Genomic DNA, 18183 nt, shown 5'->3' with positions numbered 1-18183 from the left:
TCCCTGTTTGCAGATGACACAATCTCATGCAGAGAAAACTCTGAAGACTCCACCAGAAACCTATTAGAAAGTAATAAATAAATTCAGTAAAGTTGCCAGATATAAAATCAATAGGCAAAAATCAGTCACATTCTTATTTACGAGCAATAAACTATCTGAAAAAGAAATCAAGAAAACAATACCATTTACAACAGCTCCAAAAATTATAATACCTTGAAATAAACTTAACCCAGTAAGTAGAAATCTCTACACTGAAAACTATAAAACACTGATGAAACAAAACACAAATAACATTTTTTTCAAAGGAACAGAAAAAAAGAAAACACTAAAATGTGTATGGAACCACAAAAAGACTGCATAGCCAAAGCAATCTTGAACAAAACAAAAACTGAAAAACAAAAAAACCAAAGTTAGAATCATCCTACTACCTGACCTCAAAATATACTACAAAGCTATTGTAACCAAAACAGCAATAATACTGGCATAAAAACAGGCACATAAACTGACAAAACAGAATAGTGAGCCCAGAAATAAATCCACACATTTACAGCCAACTGATTTTTGACAAAGATGCCAAGAACACACAATAGGGAAAGGAGAGTCCCCTCCTATTGTGTTGGGAAAACTGGATATCCACATGCAGAAGAATGACAATAGACCCATATGTCACACTATATTGAAAAATCAATTCTAAATGAATTAAAGACATAAATATAAGATTCAAAACTATGAAAATTACTAGAGGAAAACGTAGGGAAAAGTTCCATGACATTGGTCTGGGCAATGACTTTTTGGATTTCACCCCAAAAACACAGACAAGGAAAGCAAAAATAGACAATGGGATTACATCAAACTAAAAAGCTTCTGTACAGGAAAGGGAGCAATCAACAGCGTGGAAAGACAACCTACAGAATGGGAGAAAATATTTATGAATCATACATCTGATACTACGCTAATATCCAAAATATAAAAGGAATTCAAACAACTCAATAGCAAGGAAACAAATAAACCTATTTATGAGCAAAGGGCTTGAATAGACATTCCTCAAAAGAAAAGACACAAATGACCAACAGGTATTTGAAAAAAACGTTCAACATCACTAACCATCCAGAAAATGCAAATCAAAACCAAAATGAGATATCACCCCACACCTGCCAGAGTGACTATTATCATAAACACAAAAGATAACAAGTGTTGGTGAGGATGTGGAGAAAAGGGAATCCTTGCATACTGTTGTTGGGAATGTAAATTAGTACAGCCATTTGAAAAAAGTTAAAAATAGAATTAACCTATTGTCCAGCAATTTCACAACTACTGAGTTTATATCAAAAATAAATGAAATCAGGATGTTGAAGGAATGTCTGTTGCTCCCATGTTCACTGCAGCACTACTCACAATAGCCAAGATATGGAATGAACCTAAGTGTCCATCAGTGGATGAATGGATTACAAAATGTGGTATATATACACAGTGGAGCCACTAAATGAAGGAAACCTTGTCATTTGTAGCAACATGGATGAACCCGCAGGACATTACATTAAGTTAAATAAGCCAGGCACAGAAAGATAAATACTACATGGTCACACTTATATGTGGAATCTAAAATGATCAAACTTAAAGAAGCAGAGAGTTGAATGGTGTTGACCAAAGGCTAGGGTGGCTGAGATGGGAAAGGGTTGAGTAGATTTAAGGAAAAAATACAAAGTTTCAGTTAGATAGAAGGAATAAATTCAATAGAACTATCATACAACATGGTGACTTACAGTTAATAATACATTATACTCTTAAAAAATGCTAAGATAGTGAATGTTAAGTGTTTTTTTCCCCACAAATATGATCAAAAGATGAATAATACATATATTAATTAGCTAAATTTAGTTATTAAACAATGTACATGTACTTCAACATATCACATTGTACATGGTAAATACATGCAATTTTATCTGCCAATTAGAAAACATAAATTGAAAAAAGAAAAAAAATTCTTTCTTATTTTCCCACCCTACCTATAGAAAAAGGAATATCAATCCATGAATTGTGAAGAAAGCTCCACTGTAAACATAAGGACCCAAATGTTTTCTTTGCCTTTCATCCCTGCCCTTGCCCATAATGAAGCCAGTTGGTAACCAAGTATCTACCAGGAGCTCTTGACCTAAGAGGATTAAAATGTTTCATAATTGTTCAAGTTTCATTGAACTCGTTTTCTAAATTTCAGTTTTGGTTGAAATTCTTCCATAAAAATTAAAGATCTATCCAGGCATGGTGGCTCACTCCTGTAATCTCAACACTTTGGGAGGTTAAGGGGGGCAGATTTCCTGAGGTCAGGAGTTCGAGACCAGCCTGGCCAACATAGCAAAACCCTGTCTCTACAAAAATACAAAAATTAGCCAGGTTTGGTGACAGGCGCCTGTAATTCCAGCTACTTGGAAGGCCGAGGCAGGAGAATTGCTTGAACCCCGGAGGTGGAGGTTGCAGTGAGCCGAGGTTGCACCTTTGCACTCCAGCCTGGGTGACAGAGGAAGACTCCAACTCCAAAAAACAAAACAAAACAAAAACAAAAAAATTTAAAGATCCTAAAGAAATCAGGCAAAATGCTTTTATTTTACACATTGTAACATCTTGATGAAATTTCCTGTATTATAAATGTCAAAGTACATGGGTCGGTGATTGAATGGTTTGAACTGTTATTATAAAGTATTGTTCACTAAATGACTATTGGCTGATATCTGCAACAATAGTGATTTCAGTTTTAAAGTAGATAACACTAGATAACAGTTACATTACATGCAGAAAGGCAATCGGGGAAAAAAAGCAATTATAGTGTGAAAATGGCAAGAGTTAAAAATATAGAACCAAAATGTTACTTGGAGTGGGTGGCTAATCTGTTGTGACACACTTTCTACTAACCCTGGCTCTTAGGATGCTATTGAGAGTCTGGCTTTATATGAACATGATCCGTGGGATAGGATGGTGGCAATCAATATTATGCTATGAATCAGAAGTTCTGGTGTGGCAGCAATGTATGTTTTCACAAGCCTTCCAGGTAATTCTGACACATGCTAGCATTTGAGAAAACCTAGCTTACACTATAACTACTTCCACAAAAAACACAAATTCCAATTCCTAAAATAAAGTTTAATACTTGCGTTAAAGCTCTCAGTTTGCTTCTGAATATTACCTTCTTAGGATACCAGCAGGTATGACCATGGTTGAACAGACATGCTTTATGTCCTAATTCTCAAGTTGAATATTGGCAAGAAAAATAAATCCTGCAATTTGTGAAGGAACAGATTGCCCTTGAGTTAGATGAGATGTTTCAAGCTGAAAGATATATAATTGAGAATGGATTGAGTATTGCTATGTTTAAAACCGGGGTATATTAGGAGTTCTACTTTCCCTTGGATATAGAAAGCTGGAACTAGTTTTACTTCTACCCTGACAACAAGAAAAAGCCATGATGTAAAGTGTGAAAAAAAAAAAAAAATCACGACATTGGTTGAACACACCAAAGCATGGAAATCACAGTAGTCTGAAGTCTACTGAATGTCAGGCCCTTCCAAGGAAAGATGTGACAGTGGCAGACTACAAGAGGAAGAGATGTTGGTATCATACAGCCAGCTGAAAAGCATTCTGATAAAATTGGTGATGGCTTGGTGAAGGTCATGTGTGGATGAGGGGAAGAGGAAACTACAGACACGAAGGGAACTTGTACACACTTGCAGATCCTTTTCCGTGGACCTCCATCTCCTGCTCACAAGAACATTTGTGGAAAAAGCAGGAGGTGGGTGAGTGCCTTCCTTCGTGTTTCAGGCTTGAGAAAGGGAAGTGGTCACTGCCACGAGAAAAGTCTGAAGCCTCATTGTATTTCTTCTTCAGAAAACACAGCCTTAAGCCTCTGAAGGAGAAGCAGAAAACCCTGCCACCCCGACGACAAAGGTACAGAGCCACTGCAGGCAGAGGAAATGTCAAAACAAAACAGACAAAACAAAATAAAACCAAATCCAAAACCTACCTTTCCCCTACGGGAAGTCCTGGATTCAGGATCAACTACCAGTAACATTAGAGATCTTCTACCACTAGGAGACTGAAAAGAAACTCTCTCCCAAGGAAGATTCATAAGATATATAGACAGAGTTTCACTGCCATGAAGAGAAGAAAAAGGATCACTGAGAAAGCTCAACACCAAGACCCGAACATGCAGGGCCTGCCTAAGGTGGAGTCTGTACTGAAATAATAAAGAACCCTTTGCCTTCACCACCAGACTAGCAAGCACCAAGTAACAAGCAACTGCCATCTATCACTGATAAAGACAAAAAAGGGTGGAGAGGAACGATATTTGCGCTGGGGATGAACAGAGAAGGTACGAGTGAAACAGAAGCATTGAGAAAACACCTCTTAAATCCCAACCTCCACCCGAAGAAAAAGGAATTTGAAGCCCGTGGTGCAATGAAGATAATAATAGAACAAGGAAATCCAATCTTGGCTTAATTAGATCCACCTAACACCCTTCTTCATACACACAAATACACTAATAAGCTAACACAAGAGATGTATCCATTTCCAGACATAAAGTCTCTACCATTGCACACATAATGTCTTATTTTAATAAAAGAAAAATGAGACACAAAAGGCAAGAAAAATCAAACACTGCTAAGAGACAAAACAATCAACAGAACAGACCTGAGCCCATGGCCCCTATGTTTATATCAAATGGAATTTAAAGGAACTACGAATTTAACATTGATAAGTTAAATATCCTAGTGAAGATGCAGAGAATATGCAAGAACAAATGAGAGATTTCAGCAGATAAACGGTGTTATGGATTGAATTGTGTTTTTCTAAAATTAATGTTGAAGTCCTAACCCCCAACGTGATATGTTTAGGGCGGTAAGAGACACCGGAGCTCTGTCTCTCTCTGTGAATACACAGAGAAAAGGCCATGTGAGTATACAGTGAGGTGGAGCCATATACAAGCCAGAAAGAGAGTCCTCACCAGACACTAACCCTTGTTAAGTACAGCTTGATCTTGGACTTCTAGCCTCCAGAACTATGAGAAAATAAATTTCTGTCGTTTAAGCCGTAAGTCTGTGATAATCTGTTATGACATCCCAAACAGACTAACACAACTGGAAGCTATAATAAGTGAAACGTAAATGCTAGAAATAAAGAACATGGTAATAGAGATAAAGAATGCTTTTGACAAATTTATCAGTAGATTCAAGACAGCTGAAGAAATAATTACTGAATTTTAAGATAGGTCAGTAGAAATTACTGAAACTTAAACTCAGAAAGAAGGGCAAAAAATGAACCGAATATCCAAGAGTTGAGGAATAACAGCAAACAATCTAGTCCATAAGTAATTTGAATCCCAGAAGAGAGACAATGGCACAGAAGAATTATAAGAAGAAATAACAATTGAGAATTTTCCAAAATTAATGACAGACCCCACAATACAGATGCAAGAAATTCAGATAATTCTGAAAAGGAAAAATACCAAAAAATTATTAAACAGAAACATACACACACATAAACACATACACCTGCATACATTATATTCAAATTGCTGATAAAAAGAAAATTTTGAAGGCAGCCATAGAAAAAATAATCATGACTTATGATATAATGATAAGATTTACCAAAGAAGTATGGAAAACTATGTAAGCCAGAAAAAAATGGAATCATTCAAGATGGAGAAAGAAAACTGTCATCCTAGAATTCTATATGCAATGAAAACAGCTTTCAAAAGTGTTAATGTACATGCTTTATACCAAATATAAAAATAAGTTCTTCAGAAAGAAGGAATATGATATCCAACAAAAATTTGGATTGAGACAAAGAAATGTCTTCATGAAAATCAATTTTTCCAACTCTCTTAAGAAAATGAACTCCTTAAAAGAATGCAGCCTCTATATTTCAGCCCATAAGGCTCAGGAAGTTACCATAAGGTTCAGGGAATCATCCTCTCAATCAGGACCTTGGACAGGACTGGAGAGCAGTTGAGTTCCTCTAGTGCTGTCTCTCAGCATTTAGGATCCTTCAACAGTGTGGCTGAAATGAACTGATATCTCTGTCTGGGAAATCACTTACAACTATGGAGATTGGAAGGACCTCCATACTAAGAATATGAATTTCTTGGCAACTGTCTCTGATTTTATTATAATGTTGTATATAAATAAGGCCTTTTTATTGGCCAATAATAGTCACTGAGGGAAGAGTCAAAACAAGAAATTTAAAAATTAAGCTTATGATTGGACTCATCTAGTGAGCTACCTTGGACTAGTAGCCTCACTCCTCAGACAATTTTTGTCATTATAGTGCCTGCTGGGCTCTTTCCTGAGCCTTGTTAGTTGGCACTGCCTTTTGCTTCTAAAAACAACATATTGCAGGAAATTGTTAACATTTCTACATTTCTATATTTTTATTTCTTTAGATTATACTCTTCAAACACTCTGTGGCCTATAATGAAATTTAACATTTATTATCAGGTTATTATTTATGACCAGGCCAGAATGCAAAATGAGAAGAATGCAAGAGAGATGAGACATTATACTCATATTTGAATTACTCATGCCCGATAAAATGTGGGCAAAATCCAAGGAAATCAGTATCTTTGTACAGAGGGCAATATATCATGCAAAAATAATATTCTGTACACCACAAGACAAAATTGATTCTATTATGAAAAATACATATGTATATGGAATTGGTATAACCTGTAGAATATGTTATGCTGGGTTTAAGTGAATTATTATTCTGTGCTTTCTGGCAAATTTCTGATTCTTTTATTTCTTCATTTATTTTCCAAATTTGAAAATATAATTACCAGTAATATATTAAGAAATAAAGACTACTGTTTTGAAGCAACTTTGGTAATGCCTTATAAAACAACCAGAATAAGAAACACTAGAGGAGAACAACGTGGCAGTCACCTTGATCTAGGAAGTCAAGTCAAGGATTTTAGTGTAAGGAGGAAAGCATGAGACAAAAAATCTTTTCCAGCTGCCTATGATTCAATTCAATTAGATAAACTTCCATTTTATTTCCTAGTGCTTGTAATGCAAGACAAGGGCAGTCGGGTTAATGGAAAGTAAAAGGATGTGCTCACTTACTAATTTGATTCGGTGGCCGGGAGTGGCGCTGATCTCCCAAGTGCATTCTTTCCTGCTTGGGTACTTGTCTGGCCAGTTGGGACTGGTGATGAGGCCACTTGGACTGTGGATCTTCTGTTCACACTCAGCTGTACCAATAACCATAATATCAGACAGTGTGGCAATCCAGCCCAGGTTTGAGGCAGAAAGCAAGCAGCCTATTTGCCCACTGCCCTGCTGAAAGATTTTCCTGAATACCAGCTAATTATCACTTCCGTGTCGGTTATCATATTCATCTGCTCTGGGAAATCTGTTGCTGAGTATAATCAGCCAATGTTTGTTGTCTGCCTCACATGAAATTAAGTATTTACCATAAATCAGATAAATGCCTAAAATAAATTGAACTTTTATTTTAAACTGATGGGTCTGTGGTTCAGACTTTAACAGTGCAACATATATTGACAGTCGAGAATATCAACACTGGGTGTATTTAATCCAATGTCACAAACAAACATCATTGGACTATGCCATTTGCAACTTTTTTCCTATTAAAAGAAACATCATTTACAGCTAATTAACATCATGAAGGCACCTTTTGAATCACGTATTTACATTTTCTCTCTCCCTTAGTTAAATATACACTTGAATACCTGTATCATAATTTTAGCTTCTAAAATAAATTAGCCCTAATTTTATCAAAGCAAGTAGAAGCACTAAGAGGAAAAATAAATGAACAGCTATTAGCCCTAGAGATGCTTCTGAACTTCAAAGGATACCTCATTCAATCAGTATAATTATGTAATGGTTTTTTTTTTTTTTTTACAATTAAAATAAGCTCATTTTAGACAAGATCTTTCCACATGGTTAATGTTAAATTTCAAAAACACTTATTATCCTCAAGCTGTGTTCTTTCTATATAATTTAGGAAATTCTATAACATACATCCTTGTTTAGACTGGGATTATTTGTTATGTATTGTGTACATATAATTTTCTAAAATTTCCTGAGCAATACATTTGGTGAAATACTTTATTCAACGGAAAACACACCGGTTATACCCTTCGGGGCCACAGGGCAAGGGTAACATGGCCCAACATTAGTTAGTGCACTTACTGTAGTTGCTGTTGGCCCCACTGCTGCAATCATTCATACTAGACCTTCACCTTAATTGTGCTAGGTTTCCATAGGGAGATTTGTATTTGCAACAGAAGATTACAATAAAGTGGAAGGTAAAATTCAGTTCCTGTCTGATAATCTATGATTATGGTAGCAAGACATAGCCTTGAAAGTTTGGATCCAGTCATGACAAGGGTTTTCTAAATTTCATCGTCCCTGTCTCAGCCTTGCAATGTGAAATGTGATCTCTGCAGGATGTGGCGATGACACTGAGACTAGGTTGAGAGGCTCGTTGCTAAAGTGTACAAGGAGCATGTACTATAGTGAAGGTAAAAGATGATCCAACCCCTTTCCTGGCAATAGGACAAGTTTATTAAGGTGCGTCTGCATGTTGTTTTATCTATAATGAAGTTTCCTATATCATTTATGTAATGAACAGAGACATATTTGTACCTGTGATCCACAGGCTACATGTATAATCTATAATCTATAAAAGCTGTCTTGTTTTTTTTTCTCTGAATTACCTTCAATGTCTGCAAAACAAAAAACAAAAACCTGGGCCACGTGCAGTCGCTCATGCCTGCAATCCCAGCACTTTGGGAGGCCATGGCAGGTGGACTGCTTGAGCTCAGGAGTTCGAGACCAGCCTGAGCAACATGGCAAAAACCCGTCTCTACAAAAAAATACAAAAAATTAGCTAGGCATGGTGGTGTGCACCTGTAGTCCTAGCTACTTGGGAGACTGAGGTGGGAGAATTGCTTAAGCCTGGGAGGTCGAGGCTGCAATCAGTTGAGATCACACCACTGCACTCCAGCCTTGGCAACGGAGGGAGACCCTGTTTCAAAATAAAAACAAAAAAGAAAACCCCCAAAACCCCAAAAACCTGGACCTATTTCCTAATCTATTGATTTAATAGCATATCTTATCTTACCAAGTTACAGATATTATGCTTATACATGAAAGGAGAGAAAGAAAAATTCCTGCTTGTATATGATTCTGCACAATGTCATTAGCTCAATGAGAAAAAGAAAATCCTCGACATGTAACCATATTTCAAAGGAGTTGAATGGAACAAGGGTCAACTCAGGATATTCTCTATTATTGCAATGTTTACACAAAACATTCTTATCTAACTGTGGTTAGAGTCAGGTACCTTCCAATGTACATATGGTGACTAAAGTTATAAAATTTGCCTTAGTAATTCTCCTCTCAAAACATGCATAAATCCAACTTAAGTAGAAAATTCGGGAACAGACTGTCAAAGAAAGAAATAAGAGCTGAATAACTATTTAAAGTTCTCGTCTAGTTCATAGTGGCTAAGGGGATTAAGATTACTACTTTTAAAAAGTTGTGGAATTTTGTAAGGCCTTGGGGACAAAATCTGGTAGGGTATGATTGTGCTACTATTAAGCTTTTCTGGACCAACACCATGACTTCAAACTTTAAATGACACAGTATCTACCATTTTCAAATGTCTTCCCTTTGGTAGGCATTTGAGTTTGACACTCCTGGTATTTAAAGGGACATCACTTATGTAGCACATGCACAAGATATACAAGATATTTTTGGGAGGAGTATTACATCAAATGCAAAACATTTAGCAGAAGTTAAGTTTAACTATGCATGCTGTTATAAGGTCTGTTCCACAAAGACCTGGGGAGAACGTGGTGCTTTTCTGGCTACCAGATGGTATCCTAGCAGCTACTATGTCTGTTATACAAAGCTACTCTAATGCCACCTATATGCAAAGTAAAGATCCAGTCATTTGCCTTGGATCTTTGAACATTACACAGAATTTTGTTTTTTGACATTTGGGTAGCCCACCATGAGATCACTCATTGAAATGATTAACTCTACTTGGAAGCAGTGCTTTATCCAAACCACATGCAATTCTACATGTTGTCAAGAAAAGTGTATTCCTTTCCATACCTTCCTTGCAATCATGTTTATTTTCATGCAGCACAAATCCATTACGGCACTGACACATGTAGCTCCCCATCGTGTTGACACATTCGTGCTGACATCCACCATTATCCTTGGAGCATTCGTCTTTGTCTAGCAAAGAGATCAATCCCATGGTTTAGTAAGTAACTTTAAAAACAAAGGATATCAAAGGGAGTCATTTAGTTGTGGTTAACACTGCCAAAGGGTAAACTAAGTCATGGTTTCTCCTGTTCCCAACATAAAACAAACAAAAATGTATGATCTCTTAGTTGTACCCTTTCCTTGTTTAGCTTGTAGCCTCGTACCATGAATCAAATTTCCAAGACCATTAGTACTATGATAATAACTTGTAACCCTCTTTTATTCCTATGCTGGAGTAGAAGTTTTAGGTAGGAGAAAGAGGGAATCAGTAGATCTTTCTTTCAAATTAACCCTAAACATTTACTGCTAATTTTAAAAAATAAATTTAAAATTGTGCATAGTTTGAATAGGGGCAAGAAATAGCATTTAAGTAGAGGGATATCCTTCAATATATTAACCATGGTATACAGACAGAGGCTAAACAAGGTTCCAAGATTTGTATGTAATCACTTAAAAAAATCACTCAGTATAATTACTGTAGTTGATTTTTTTTTTCCCCATTAACTTTGCGGTTATGCTTAGCATTAATGAATTTGGACATTTCATAGCATTCCAAGCAGAAAAAAGGCATAATTAAACTATTCTACAGAAGAAATGAAATTTATGTATTTTAAACAAATATACTGTGGCAGACAAGTTTATTAATAAGTCATCCCCTAAAAGGGCTTTTAGTGTGCTAGAAGTAAGGTAAAGATTAGACTAGGAAATATGAGCCCCAAAAAATAGCCAACAAATTCACTACAGGGAAAAAAGCCAAACTAGATTAACAGGCAGTCAATTCAGTGAGGCATGAACCATCACTCATGTCACTCAGCTGTCATTCCATAGCTGGCCTGTCCATTAACGTCAAAACTGGCAGATTGTTCCTGACACACATTCATGATGGCACGTCACTCAGACTTTCATCACTCCCACACATAGAGAATGAAAAGGACGAGTTACATCATATGAGGAGTTAGGCTGAATTCAAATTGGACACTCTCAGCTGATTTTGCTAGTGAGCACTGGCAAGCTCTTGGTGGCATAGAAATTATACTATTTTTGCTTTTTAATCAAATCTATATTCATTCCATGGAAAAAATGTTTAGGGAAGGTATTTTTATCAAAGAATCTGATGATAATTTTTAAAGATGCATCTATTTTGTCACATTTGAAGATTGATTACATAACACACACGCTTACAGGCGATATGAATGCATTGGCACTATCTGAATATTTTAAATACACACAGGCAATCTCAGTTTTTAAAGGATATATCATAATTAGTATATTTGTGAGTTATGTGTTCTCCACCTATCCTTGACACTTCCATTATTCTTTCAACACTTACTATGGAGAATAAGCCAAAAGCAAAACAAAATAAAAGCAGAACAAAGACAATCATTCTGTGAAAGAGCATCAAACACCGAAATATAGAAAAAAGTAGCAGTTAATAGAAAATTAGATTTGTATAATCAATTTTAGAGAAATTTAACATAATTTTGAACTCTTATTCCATTAGCTGTATCGACAGTGAGAATTATAGTTTATGAATTACAAATGGCTTATACAGAACGGGTGGACAGTAAACCATACTTCCTACCACCATGGTATCAGCTGCCTGCATTTTCTAATGCAGACGGTTAAGCAATGAATTGCTTAAATTTGTTTTTCACTCTTACTTTCCAGAGGCTCTTTCCCTTACGAAGCTTCAGAAAAACGCTTCCTTATGAGTGAATGTAGAATTTATCTCTGCTAAATGGAAGAACCAATTAAGAAAATGCTGGTGACAGAATTATTCTGAAATAGACACATATTTCCTTTGAAAATGTTTATATAATGATGGTTTTATATACTTAATATAAGACCTGATAGAGTGAACTTTAGTTGTACCCTGGGTCAACCAGAGTTTTGAGAGTAGCTCGGAAACCTAACAACTATATGCAAAGTAGCTTAGAGAAAATTTGTTCACATTTGCAATTGACTGATAAACAGATGAACTGCTCAGAGACAAACAGTGAAGAGGCAGAGATGGGCTGAATCTCACCCTTTTATTGGTACCTATTTGGATTGCCATGCATGAAAGATACAAAAATGTTAAAATACAAAGATGAACATAAGTGTTATTCAATAACACATGCATTATTGCTGTGTTTAAATCCAGTCATTTTGTAATAAAAAGAATTCCAAAACATAAAATATCCCTAAAATCCAAACTTCATTCTAGTGGAAAGGTCATATTGCTCATATTTCGGAGTATAATTCATTTCAAGATCTATTAAAAAATAAACTGACCTATAGTAATAGTAACTAAAGAGAGATAAAATACAAAATGAAACCAATTATATTTCCATGATTTTGTAGCCAACCATTAATACTCTTGCTGTGCTAAAGATAATAATAATAATTTCAGAATAATTTTTGGAAGAAGAGAAAGCAGAGGAGGAGGAGGAGCAAGAGGAAGAAGAAAAGAAAGAAGAGGAAGAAGATGAAAGAGAACAAATATAAGACAGGGAAGAAGAAGAGTTATTACTATTTATATAGTCATTATTCTCTAAGTATCTGTTATTTTTTACTTTCCCAATTTATCAGAGTTTCCTGCCTTCATTTGCACATCTGATATAGCATAATTTAATTTAAGGTTGCATGAAATGAAAAGTTACCAGTTAGGCAGCTAGAATATACTTATGAGTTAGTCTAAATTTTAGCTAAATTCAAAACTGAACTAATCAAAATATCATCTAAAGGCAAAAGAAGAAAGTTATTATGTCCTGAAAAGTAGCATATAAAACTGTACCTCCATGTGTCAAATAGTCATATGAAAAGAGAAAATTTCAGGAAATCATTGGAATACTTAAAATTATCCAGATGTTTTACATCATGCAGACTAAAAATATTTTGGTATTTTGCACTATATTTTGAAAAATATTTTAATTCATCTGTGGAGTAGTAAATATGGTGTGGTTGTTTTAAAATCACTTGTTTGAACAGGAGTTAATAGAGTATTCTAATTAAAGTGAATGCAATTTTGGATTTCTTATGTTGATGAGAAATGGCAACTTCATACAAGATAAGTTCTGCAAATATACCATAGATTTCTTATTTATGAAAGGCCATCAAACTTGGAAAAAAGTTATTAGCAAACATAATTAACTTCTGTCCATTTCTCCTCTTAGGACAAAAACTCTGTTTTGAAGAATACAAATCCAAGGAAAGAGAAAAGGGAGGAGGAGAGACATTTAAACATTTCTCATAATGTCTGCGTAACACATTCAATAACTGAAATTTCTATCAATAATTTATTTGAAATTTTCTGGCATTTTCATATACTAGACACAAAATAAAGAAAAAAGTGTTTTTCTTAGTGCTAGAAATAAATGTTTTATTGAGGAGAAATAAAAGCATTTATTTTCTGCAGATGGAAATTAGCCCCCTTCTCTGGAATGGACATGTCTGCTTTCCATTCCTTCATGTAAGATAAAGACAAGGCCCATCATTAGGAAAAAGGAAGGGGGTATTCTTCCATCAGAGGCCTACAGCGAACCTCTGAGACTATCAGAGGTCATCAATCTATGAATGATACATACTGGATGGAACTGAAGTTGCAACCTGTATCAAGTTCTTGCAATATTCAAAAATAAAAATTTTCTCTTTGCAGAAAGCTTCCTTATCTGTAGGAAAAAGAAGTCAATTGTCCAAGCAACAGAACAGAAATATACAAGAGCAGGTATTCTCAAATTAAATGTTCAGGATCTGAAATAAATGGACACATGCACAGCACACACAGGCCCGACATAAAACTATCCAGTAAATAATCACCTACAAAAAAGCACCAATAAACACTAGGACAGCTACAACAGAGATAATTTTCTGTTTCCATAAACATGCAAATATTTAAATATCATTAATGATGAAAACTTGGAAGCAGGATTCAAAATCATACAAGAAAGTTGTGCTACTGTGTGTAATTAATCACCTTAAAATTTTGTTAGAGTAGTATCATGTCGAATTTCATCTGCAAATATCAACAACCATTCCATGAGAGAAACAGTGGACAAGAAGGACACTTACAAATATCGAGACACACTCACAGGAAGATAAGATGAGGAGCATGTCAATTGAAATTACTTGAATTTAGAGCTAGAAAGATTGCAATGCACACATTATTTTAAGTGACTCCTCCATTTGTTACAGACAGATGAACTGGGAGTCGGAAAACGAGTTTTAGTCCATTTCTGTCCTTGAGCAAGTCCCTAGGCTTATCAGCAATAGTTAGATCACATTCCTAATAGATTTTTCCCTGAGGGAGACTGCTACTATTCTTCACATTTTCTGTTCTCAGAATTGCAGAGTCATAACTGAATCTTTTCATTAACAGAGGGTTGCCTATAAAAGGCAAAATGCCTATGCTCAACGCTCATTGCCTGAAGTCATTTTTATATTATCTCCAAATAATGCTATAATTAAAATTTTAAAAGATGTCAAGTTCCCAAATGTGCTAATTTTTTCAGGTATAAAGTCCTACTAATATTTCTGTTATGCTTAACTCATTTAAAGAAAAGAAACTCTTCTGAGCGGAATACTCTTAGCTTTGCTTCCTCACTTAAAATTAAGTAAATTGCATCATGTATACCTATGCAGACTTGCAGACTTGTGCTCAAATATGTCATATAAAATTACGTTTGGTTTTACTATCATATAAACTAAATCATTGTGGTTAATCTAGTAACAAATCTCATTTAGCCCAAGAAAATAACACCAAGCTATCGTTGGACCATATATCTTCTAGAAAATGTCTATGCCACTATATTCTGAATTACCTGAAAATAAATAAAGCCACACATAATTCTACATAATGTTCAAATGGTCTTATGTTGGCTTCCTAATTTCTTTATTTACTTTAATATTACTTCATTGTATTGCTCTTTAAATATACCCTTGAATAAGTGTAGCATATTACACTGATTTTTACAGAGCAGCTTATAAATTATTTTGCTATAAAATCCAACGACTTCTTAATTTTTAAGCTACGGCATTTTCATGACTCATTTATGATATTTAGTCAGAATTGATAGATGAGAGTTTCTTAATTTTATGAGCATGGAAGTGATGTGAATTATTCTGCTAAAAAGTTCTTAGAGACATCCCTTCAATGTTATTTCTTAAATCTAAAAAGTGTTTGTTTTAAAAATCTGAGGCTATGTGCAAGGAAAGCTAAAATCTCTTATGCAATTATTTTATTAGACAATGATATGTTGAAAATAATACTATAAATATATTATTTCATTTTATGTTAAAACTTAAATATATTTGTCTTTTTCCTGATGTATCACTTAACTGAAAGAAAGCTAGAGTTTTATTTTTAATAGCTTTCTTTTCCAAATACTATAGAATCACTTATTACCAAATATTATTTTTTACTATTACTGAGTTCCTTGAAAATTCTTAGAAGTTCTTGGAAAAAGAATGTGGAACAAATAGCTGAACATGTTATATTCTGTGTTAAGGTTTCATAAAGCCACAACTACTTCTGAAATTTTTAGAACACTAGCTATAAACATAACCATTTTAGACTACGTGTTTATAAAATATCTCTTGATTGATGTATATAATATATTAACATCTTTATTAGATTGCCTGTAATAAAATATTTGGGAATTTAACTCAATTTGATACGCTTGTATTAATATTAACTTGTAGTAATATTTATTAACTAATGAAGAAATAGGTGTCTATCAGGCAATGTTTGCAAACTAGAAATATTTGGCTAACAGTAATAGGTGGAAACATGATAGGAGCTTTTTTTTCTTTTAAATTTATTTTTATATTTTAATTAAAAGAAAACTCTGAGAAGAAAATGGAGAAAACGATAATGCATCGTCTTTCCACCCTAACCAAGCATTCTTGGTATTTTCATATGGCAAATTTCAGGTTTGTTCCAAACTGCATTCTTAGCTATCTAGACAGTGCATGCACTGTTTTATGCCTAGATTTCCATTAACATTTTACCACCTACAACATTTTACACCATGGAATGGCTGAACCATCTTTGTAGCACAGAAGAGTCCACAAAGTGCATTTGCCATAACTTATTTATGATTTTCCTGTTGTCGCAATATCAGGTAGCTCCAAATTTCTGTCACTATCACATCATTTTGAAATTCGTTTTCCAGATTTCGAGATATTTCTTGATGAAAGAGTCCCATGAATGGGATTTCTGGGGCAAATGGAGTAGTAATTTTAATGACTCTTGAAATTTCATTCTGTAGAATTTGTGACAATAAATCCAGTAACACACTTTGTCAAAGCCCCCCATAGTGAGTTTTAACATTTAAAAAAAACTTAGATTTTGTTTGTGAACTATAGTATCTTTATAGTTGGCATACTTACTTTCTAATCATGTAGTTACAGTGAATTACTTGGCTTTTGACATATGATTATATATTATCACACTGAAAGCATTATTAGAACTCTAATATTTGCAATGTGAACAGACATCAATTAAAATGGATAATCTTCTGTAAATTATGACTTCATAAGATCATCATAATGAGGACACTTATTCACCTAAACTCTTATTTTCTGCCATCTCTTGATATAACAATAGCAATTTATTACAAACATGTTTTTAACCTTCCCTTTTTCTGGGCAAACATCTTTCCTGCTAACAGAAACTCCCAGGAAATTAAATGTGAAAGAGATCTAATCACTCATCCAGAACCACAGTATTTTAAATATCAATCTGACAAACAGCCAAGACTTTTTAATGATTCACAAAGTGAACCCTGAAAATTTATACTTAATAATAATTGTCTTGGACTTTTACAAAACAATAATCTAATAAAGAAGTGAAAATTATATCCGCTGTTGTTTTCCAGGTCATAAGGAAAAGAACTAATGCCATTTGCCAAGGTCATGATCAGTTCTTATGGTTAAGAGAATGGTCTTCAGACCAAGAGATACTAGGTTTAAATGCTCTTTGACACCGAGAAGCTTACTTAACTCCTCAGCTGCCTCATCTGTCATATAAATATGTGAATATAACAATATAAAATGAAATTTTGGGGTTTAATTTCTTCATGAACTTCATTGTTCAGTTTAGTTAACTAATCATCAAACAATCTAGGCTAGACTCTTTGAAAAGTATTGTCATGTTAATTGATTTATATATATATGTATTTTAAGTGCACTGATAAATACTTAAAACATGGATGATTGTATGAAATCAATCATACAATCATCCATGTTTTAAGTATGCATCAGTGAACATGATTTACAGCAAGTTACCTGTTATTGGCTCAAGTACTACCAAGGTGCTCAGTTAATTTTACAAAGCACAGTTCCACAGAGATAAAGAATAAAGACCATATATGCTCATGTGGTAGAGAACAGTATCTTCTGCACAAGCCTTCAGAGCTGTATTTCAAAGAATTACGGAAGCATCTCTTATATTTCAACAGTACTGTTTCTAAGGACATGAATAATCTGTTTTTATAATTTGGAAATTTTTTCCTTACCAAAAATATCAGAAAGCAAATTTTAAATTTTCTGAGTAACTAAATTTAATCATACTTTGTAGTCAGTATTTGTAGCATGTTTCTTGTCTTAAAACAATTTAAGATTAAATATAAGACTAAAGTAACATAAAAAGGATCCTGAATACATTATTTTTAAAAATTATTTTAGATTCATGTGGTACATGTGCAGGTTACATGAGAATTTTGCGCAATGTTAGGGTTTGGGGTTTCTGTTGAACCCATCACCCAAATAGTGAACACAGTACTCACTAGTAACTTCAATTATTATGACAAAATTCATTTACTTCATAATTTCAATTTTTAAAATAAATATTTAGATAGCGCTAAGTAACCTGTCTCTACCTAAATGCTGGGTCACTTAAACTTCATAAAACACA

General features: G+C 34.3%; 1 protein-coding gene across 2 annotated transcripts in view; it reads right to left on the bottom strand.

Annotated features, from left to right (window-relative positions):
- TLL1 (tolloid like 1) overlaps window positions 1-18183 on the bottom strand; it is a 226633-nt gene that overhangs the window by 17649 nt on the left and 190801 nt on the right. For both annotated transcript variants that reach the window (XM_028848870.2, XM_015139468.3), the window contains 2 exons: window positions 10134-10259; window positions 7110-7237 (listed from right to left, as the gene is read on the bottom strand). In XM_028848870.2, coding sequence (XP_028704703.2) covers window positions 7110-7237; window positions 10134-10259 — 254 coding nt within the window. The remainder of the gene's footprint in view (window positions 1-7109; window positions 7238-10133; window positions 10260-18183) is intronic.

The sequence above is a fragment of the Macaca mulatta genome, chromosome 5 (assembly GCF_049350105.2).
Source record: "Macaca mulatta isolate MMU2019108-1 chromosome 5, T2T-MMU8v2.0, whole genome shotgun sequence".
Classification (NCBI taxonomy): Eukaryota; Metazoa; Chordata; class Mammalia; order Primates; family Cercopithecidae; genus Macaca; species Macaca mulatta.
The sequence above is the reverse complement of the archived record's forward strand: the minus strand, read 5'-3'. Positions and strand labels throughout refer to the sequence as shown.